Here is an 8,039-nt window from a genome sequence, read left to right as displayed (position 1 = left end):
AAAAACCCCACAATAATTAGCAGAGAAGTGTGCACCTGTAATCCTAACTACTCAGGAGGCTGAGGCAGCAGAATTGCTTGAGCACAGGAGGTGGAGGTTGCAGTGAGCTGAGATCATGCCACTGCACTCTAGCCTGGGCAACAGAGACTCTGTCTTAACAACAAAACCGGAAAAGCTATTAGGATAGTGATTGTTAGTGGGGTTTGAAAAGGCACCCAAGGAAGGATTTTCTGGGCCATAAGTCTGTTACTTGACTTAAATGTTGGTTATGGGCCGGGTGCGGCAGCTCACGCCTGTAATCCCAGCTTTGGGAGGCCGAGTGTGCGGATCACCTGAGGTCAGGAGTTCAAGACCAGCCGGACCAACATGGTGAAACCCTGTCTCTACTAAAAATACAAAAATTATCCAGGTGCGGTGGCGGGCGCCTGTAATACCAACTACTCGGGAGGCTGAGGCAGGAGAACCACTTGAGCCCAGGAGGCAGAGGTAGCAGTGAGTGGAAATATATAATTTTTTTTTTTTAAAAGACGGGGTCAGCCAGGTGCGGTGGCTCACACCTGTAACCCCAGCTTGAGTCCAGGAGACTCAAGACTCTTGAGTCCAAGACTGTGTTGAGCTGTGATTGTGCCAGTGAACTCTAGCCTAGGTGACAAAGATCTTGTCTCAAAAAAACCCAAAATCAAACCACTTAAATATACAGAAAGGTCATTTGTAATGACTTCTGGATTCTGGTAAGTGAAGAAAGAGAAAAAATAAACAAAACATTTTAAAAAATTAAAAATATATTGAAAGTTCCTAAGGTTGCATATCACGTACAACTGTTAAACGCCAAGTTAGATTCCAGTCGAGGCAACAGTGTCCACTGTTATAAATTAGCCTCGGCCAGGTGCAGTGATTCACGCCTATAATCCCAGCACTTTGGGAGGCCAAGGCAGGTGGATCATTTGAGGTCAGGAGTTTGAGACCAGCCTGGCCAACATGGTGAAACCCCATATCTACTAAAAATACAAAAATTAGCTGGGCATGGTGGTGGGTGCGTGTAATCCCAGCTACTCAGGAGGAGACTGAGGTGACTGAGGCGTGAGAATTGTTTGAACCTGGGAGGCTGAGTTGCAGTGAGCTGAGATCACACCACTGCACTTCAAACTGGACAACAGGGTGAGGCTCCGTCTCAAAAAAAAAAAAAAAAAAAAAAAAGTTAGCCTCATCACTTCTCTACTGGTGTTAAATATAGAGTAGCTGGTACTTATAAATTTCTTTCACTGCCTCCTTGAACCATAGGGAACCCTCACAGTGGTCAGAACCATGCAGCAAGTACTATTCACCTGCCTGGTGGGTGATGACCCTCCCATGAACTCTAAGACCCAGGGCACTAACCAGTCATCCCCATGTAGTCCGTCAGCTCCTGGCCTGCCAGGCCCTCTAAGGCCTCCAGCATCCAGACAACGGTAGATTTGCAACTCTCCACTAGTTGGTCCAGGTCAGCCAAACCAGCTACCTGAAGGGACAAGAAGGGCTTGAGGGTGACGAGTCATGCTGGGTCCAAGACGACCTCCACCCCACTCCACACCCAAAGCCAAGCAACCCCAAAGCTCTTCGAGGGCAGTGGAGCAACCGCAGACCCTATGAGCCTTGTCCAGGTTCCTTGATTCCCAGACAGTACCTGACAGCCTTGTGCAAAGTCATACACCACCACAGCGTAGAGGTGAAGTCCCTGAAAGTACATCTGAAGAAAAGATTGCTGTTGCTTGGAGGAGCCTCCACACACCTGAGGAAAGAGGCGGAAGGTTGGTATGAGGAGCAGAGATAAAGAGGGCTCCAAGCTGAAGACTAATCCGTACTCCTGGAGAGCTGACACAGCCCAGAGAGCAGGAAGAAGGACATCCAAAAGGGCCGCTGCTCTCTCAGGATAAACTAGACTGCTTGCTAGCTGGCTAGGCACAGTCCAGAGAGCAGCCTAACAAGGAGGGAGCCAGGACTTCTAGATCTTGCCCAATATCCTAGGCTGGCAGTGAGTCCACAGACCATGTCCCCACCCTACCTCCAGGTCCTTAACTCACACCATCATCCTGCAGCTGCTGCATAAGAGAACAGTAACCTCCAAGAAAAGCAAAGAGGTTCAGAACAGCATCAAGTCCATAGCGCCTCTTGGTGCCTCGCTCCAGGCCTGAAAGGAAGAACTGGCAACTCTCATACAATGCACGAAGCGGGGGCGACGGTGCCTCCATACTATTGCTCAGGACAGCTGATGCCTTCTTCAGAAGCTGGGCCACTGCCTGAGGTCCTTCCTCCCCAACCTGCAGCAGTTCAACCCCTAGCTGACATAGCTGAAGGCTAGGGGCCAGATTGGTGTTCCGTAGGTAACTATGAGCCTTCTCCACTGCGCTGATGGCTTTGTCATGGTGGCGGCTCCAGCAAAGGCGACGGCAGTGTTCCAAGGTGAGCTCCAAGAGGCAGAGGGCCCTCTGGGGAGAAAGAAGCCCAGAAGAGCTCTCTGTCTCCCCAACCAAGGTTCTGATCACGTGCCTGGAGAGCAGGTCATCTAGGAAATCAGCATCTGCTTCATTTAGACCATGCCCACTGGCATCGAATAGCTGATGGGCAGCTACCACTCGACAAGCTGTTGGCGAAGCAAAGTGAGGAATCTCACAAGGAGTACTTTCATCCTCCAAGAGTACTAGGAAGCTCAAGGCCTTCAGCCGTGCTGAGAATGCATCTCTCCGTTCCAACAGGGCTTCTGCCCCCTTCCAAAGCAGAGAAAAGCTGCCCCGAGCCACAGCCTCATAGTCCTGGGGAGCAGCCTGGCGAGAGCACTGCACCAAGCAGTCATGGAGGGGCTGAGCAAGGCGGAGCGTGGCCTCTGGGCTTCCTTGTGTAGCAGCATTCCGAAGCAAGACGAAGAGAATTCGTTCCAGGTAGAGGGGAGGACGCTGGGGGGTAGATACCAAGTAGCCATCACAGGCCAGCTCTGCCAGCTCCAGCAGGCTCCCCAGATGCCTAGGGCAAGCTAGCTTAGCAGTCAGCTGTTGGTTGCAAGCCCTCAGGATGGCATCACAAGCTTGTCTCCTCTCAGCATCAGACCGGCTGCTGGGAAAACCAGCTGGAGGCTTGGACAGGAACTCCTAGGAGTAGAGTAAGATATGAATGGGGCTAGCAAAGGCAGAGAAGAGGTAGAGAAAGTAATTAGAAATAGGGTTGCGCAGAGAGGGTCCCCTACTTATCCATCTCTTCAAAAGGCAAACACAAAACAGCTCAGTTGGGAAAGCCAGGTGTATTCCGAGCCAGGCAGCACCCCCACCTTCAAGTCGGGCAGCAACTCTTCAGCCTCCTTCTGGCTGCTTAGCAGAGTCCCAAAGTTGGCTCCTTTGAAGTTCCTCATGACACTGGAGAGCTAGGGAAAAAAAGACCAATTAGTGAAGATTGTTAATGAAGCTCACTGGAGGAAGCGAAGAGGCCTGAAGGCCGTGGAAGGAGGTAAAGAATCACGTCTGAAATTTCATCGGGGAAAAAACCCACACCGGGACGCCGGGTTCCCGTTATAAACTGACGTTTCCGCTCTTCCTTCCTCCGGGCAGATCCCCGTCTTCGTTGCCACACTACTCGCCGCGCTACCCCGGAGGCCTCGGCCCAGCCCTTCAGCGCCCCGGGGCCGTCCCAAAGCCTCCCGACACTCCCTCCCGGAGCCACCCCCGCCTCCCCTCGCGTCAGCTCTGGGGATCCCCTTCACCTCGGCTTGTACCCACGCTCACGAATCCCTTCTGGCCTCACCGCCCCAAAAGCCGCCCCCTTTCCCAGGTCCAGGACTTAGCCCCCAGACAGTACTCCGCGAGGATCCAAAACGTAATCTTCGTTTTCCGCGCCAGCCCCTCCTTTCAAATATCCCCGGCGGCCAATGAGCGGGCGCGGCGTAACGCCGGGCGCGCGGTACGCTGGGTGTTGTAGTTTACCCGCCGCGCTGCGCGCTCCCGCGGCGCCCTGGAGGTTCTTGCTGCTTTGTGCGTTAAGGCCTCTTGGGGGCGCGGATTTCCCCCTTTTTTCCAGTGTGAGCTCAGGCTCAGTTTCTCAGCTACCCGTCGTTTAGTCGCTATCGGTAATGCCAGCCTTTTCCCTGCTTCTCTTTATCTTCAGAGATTAGGCAAGAGTTTATGTTTTTGTTTTTGTTTTTTCTGAAATGGAGTCTCACTCTGTCAGCCAGGCTGGAGTGCAGTGGTGCGATCTCGGCTCACTGCAACCGCCGCCTCCTTGGTTCAAGCGATTTTCCTGCCTCAGCCTCCCGAGTAGCTAGGACTGCAGGCGCTCTCCACCATGCCCAGCTAATTTTTTATTTTATATTTATAGTAGAGACGGGGTTTCACCATGTTGGCCAGGCTTGTCTCGAACTCTTGACCTTGTGATCTGCCTGCCTCGGCCTCCCAAAGTGCTGGGATTACAGGTGTGAGCCACCGCGCCCGGCCTGAGTTTAAGTTTCGAAAGAAGAGAAATGACAACAAAAAGAACTTAGTTGGGAACTCACGCGGTTCGGGTTTCTAGAAAAAAAGGGTGTAGACTTCTATGAATTTTTTTTTCTTTTTTCTTTTGAATTTTTTTTCTTTTCTCTGACACACAGGCTGGAGTGCAGTGGCAGGATCACAGCTCACTGCAGCCTCGAACTCCCAGGCTTAAGTGATCCTCCCTCCTCGGCCTCCCAAAGTGCTGAGACTACAGGCATGCACCGCCACGCCCACCTTCCAACAAAATTTTTTAAAGATAGTTTTCTAGGGGAACTAAAATGAATACCCTTGGCGACCTCCGGCTCTCTCTCTCTCTCTGCCTTCCAGCCTTACCCTTTACTCCTTCCATTGGTTGTATGAGAACGGTAAGATCTGGTGCTCTTTGATGGGGGATAGAGAGTAGTGGGTGGGGTGGGAGTGGCCGGAAGAACTATGGAAATTCATCCCTTGGGATATTTCACAGTCTTCAATGGCTTATGTTTCCTAAGTACTAACCACTTCCCCAAACACAGATTAAGCTGTCTCTTTTTTTGTTTTGCTTTCTTTTTCTTTTTTCTTTAAGCTGTCTCTTTTTCTCTTTCCTCCCTTTACCAAAGAATTCAGCTCAAAACTGGTTATCAGCTTAATGAACTCTACTGGATAATTTATCCTTCTCCATCATTTTAGAGCTCTTTTATGAATTGCGAATCTAACTGGGAAGATTATTTTTGTAAAAAAAAGAAAAGAAGGCTGGGTACGGTGGCTCATGCCTGTAATCCCAGCACTTTGGGAGGCTGAGGCGGGTGGATCACTTGAGGCCAGGAGTTCAAGACCAGCCTGGCCAATATGGTGAAAAACCGTATCTACTAAAAATACAAAAATTAGCCAGGCGTGGTGTGGGGGGCCCGTAGTCCCAGCTACTTGGGAGGATTGCTTGAACTTGGGAAGCTGAGGTTGCAGCAAGCTGAGATCCCGCCACTGCACTCCAGCTTGGGTGACAGAGCAAGACTCAGTCTCAAAAAAAAAAAAACATTAAAAAAAAATTATTCATCACATTACACAGTTCCTCTTGTTTACACCTTAGCTATCAGTGTTAATTTACATGTTGTTTAGCAAGCATTCTAGGACTTTTACCCAATGTATTTTATTATACCTACTTTTTTAAAGTATAGAAATGAAGTCCAGGTGTGCTGGCTCACACCTGTAATCCCATCACTTTGGGAGGTTGAGGCGGGCAGATCACCTGAGGTTAGGAGTTTGAGACACGCCTGGCCAACATGGTGAAACCCCTGTCTGTACTAAAAATACAAAAATCAGCCAGGCGTGGTGGTGGGTGCCTGTAATCCCAGCTACTTGGAAGGCTGTGGCAGGAGAATCGCTTAAACCCAGGAGGTGGCCGGGCGCGGGGGCTCACACCTGTAATCCCAGCACTTTGGGAGGCCGAGGCGGGTGGATCACAAGGTCAAGAGATGGAGACCATCCTGGTCAACATGGTGGAACCCTGTCTCTACTAAAAATACAAAAATTAGCTGGGCATGGTGGTGTGCGCCTGTAGTTCCAGCTACTTGGGAGGCTGAGGCAGAATTGCTTGAACTAAGGAGGTGGAGGTTGCAGTGAGCCAAGATCGCGCCATTGCACTCCAGCCTGGGTAACAAGAGTGAAACTCCGTCTCAGAAAACAAAACAAAACAAACTCAGGAGGCAGAGGCTGTAGTGAGCTGAGATCACACCATTGCACTCCAGCCTGGGTGACAAGAGAGAGACTTAGTCTAAAGTAATAATAATAATAGGCCTGGCGCAGTGGCTCATGCCTGTAATCCCAGCACTTTGGGAGGAGGCTGAGGCCGGCGGATCACGAGGTGAGGAGATTGAGACCATCCTGGCCAACATGGCGAACCCCCCCAGCTCTACTAAAAATACAAAAATTAGCTGGGCATGATGGCCACACCTGTAGTCCTAGCTACCTGGGAGGCTGACGCAGGAGAATTGCTTGAACCCAGGAGGCGGAGATTTCAGTAAGCCGAGAGCGTGCCACTGCACTACAGCCTGGCAACAGTGCGAGACTCTGTCTCAAAAAAGTAATAATAATAATAGTACATATACACCATGGAATACTATGCAACCCTAAAAAAGGATGAGATCATGTCCTTTGCAGGGACATGGTTGAAACTGGAACCATCATTTTCAGCAAACTAACACAGGAAGAGAAAACCGAACACCACATGTTCTCACTCATGAGGGAGCTGAACAATGAGAACAGGTGGACACAGGGAGGGGGACATCACACTCTGGGGTCTATTGGGGGTTTGGGGGACTATGGGAGGGAAACCATTAGGAGAAATACCTAATGTAGATAATGTGTTGATGGGTGCAGCAAACCACCATGGCATAGGTGTGTATACCTATGTAACAAACCTGCACGTTCTGCACATGTATCCCAGAACTTAAAGTATAATAAAAAATAAAGGGTAGGTACAGTGGATCACACCTGTAATCCCACCACTTTGGGAGGCTGAGGCCAGTGGATCATCAGGTTGGGAATTCCAGATCAACCTGACCAACACGGAGAAACCCTGTATCTACTAAAAATACAAAATTAGCCAGGTATGGTGGCGCAAGCCTGTAATCTCAGCTACTCAGGAGGCTGAGGCAGGAGAATCACTTTAACCTAGGAGGGAGAGGTTGCAGTGAGCCGAGATCATGCCACTGCACTCCAGCCTGGCGCCTGGCGACAAAGCAAGAATCCATGTCAAAAAAAAAGACATGAGAATTAATTCAACCTGGGAGGCAAAAGTTGCTGTGAGCCAAGAACACACCAACACACAAGTGACAGAGTGAGCAGAATGAGACTCTGTCTTTAAAAAAAAAGACTAGGGGGCCGGGCGTGGTGGCTCACACCTGTAATCCTAGCACTTTGGGAGGACAAGGCAGGCGGATCACCTGAGGTCAGGAGTTTGAGACCAGCCTGATCAACATGGAGAAACTCTGTCTCTACTAAAAAATACAAAATTGGAATGGGTGTGGTGTCATATGTCTATAATCCCAGTTACTCGGGAAACTGAGGCAGGAGAATCACTTGAAGCCGGGAGGTGGAGGTTGCAATGAGCCGAGATCAAGCCACTGCACTCCAGCCTGGGCAACAAGAGCAAAACTCCATCTCAAAAAACAAAACAAAACAAAATGACTGATATTAAATCTGCTGCTAGTCTAGACCCCAAACATTTAACAGTAGTAATCTCTGATGGGCAAGATTAAGGAAGCCTGTCTTTTTTTACATTTTATATTTCTTCATGCATATATGTATATTTATAGTACAGTTCACTCTTGAACAATACAGGCTTTAACTGCAGAGGTGAACTTATATGAGGATTTTCTTCCACTTCTGCCACTGCCGAGATAACAAGACCAACCCTTCCTCTTCCTCCTCCTGATTCTACTCAACGTGAAGACAATGAGGATAATGATCCGCTTCCACTTAATGAGTAGTAAATATATTTTCCTTATGATAGGAGTCCTCCTGATTTTCTTTTCTCTGGGTTTTTTTTTTTTTTTTTTTTTTTTTTTTTTTTTT

The 8,039-nt window shown here is 49.4% G+C and overlaps 1 protein-coding gene across 2 annotated transcripts in view; it reads right to left on the bottom strand.

The window, feature by feature from the left end:
* ESPL1 (extra spindle pole bodies like 1, separase) overlaps nt 1–3,869 on the bottom strand; it is a 27,992-nt gene extending 24,123 nt beyond the window's left edge. For both annotated transcript variants that reach the window (XM_017501750.2, XM_037728981.1), the window contains exons 1-5: nt 3,769–3,869; nt 3,299–3,391; nt 2,061–3,122; nt 1,664–1,768; nt 1,378–1,498 (exon numbers count right to left, since the gene is read on the bottom strand). In XM_017501750.2, coding sequence (XP_017357239.1) covers nt 1,378–1,498; nt 1,664–1,768; nt 2,061–3,122; nt 3,299–3,379 — 1,369 coding nt within the window. In that variant the 5' untranslated portion in view covers nt 3,380–3,391; nt 3,769–3,869. The remainder of the gene's footprint in view (nt 1–1,377; nt 1,499–1,663; nt 1,769–2,060; nt 3,123–3,298; nt 3,392–3,768) is intronic.
* Between the last annotated feature and the right edge of the window lie 4,170 nt (nt 3,870–8,039).

The sequence above is a fragment of the Cebus imitator genome, unplaced genomic scaffold (genome assembly GCF_001604975.1).
Source record: "Cebus imitator isolate Cc_AM_T3 unplaced genomic scaffold, Cebus_imitator-1.0 Scaffold285, whole genome shotgun sequence".
Classification (NCBI taxonomy): Eukaryota; Metazoa; Chordata; class Mammalia; order Primates; family Cebidae; genus Cebus; species Cebus imitator.
Note: the sequence above shows the minus strand (reverse complement) of the source record. Positions and strands in the feature narration are given on the sequence as shown.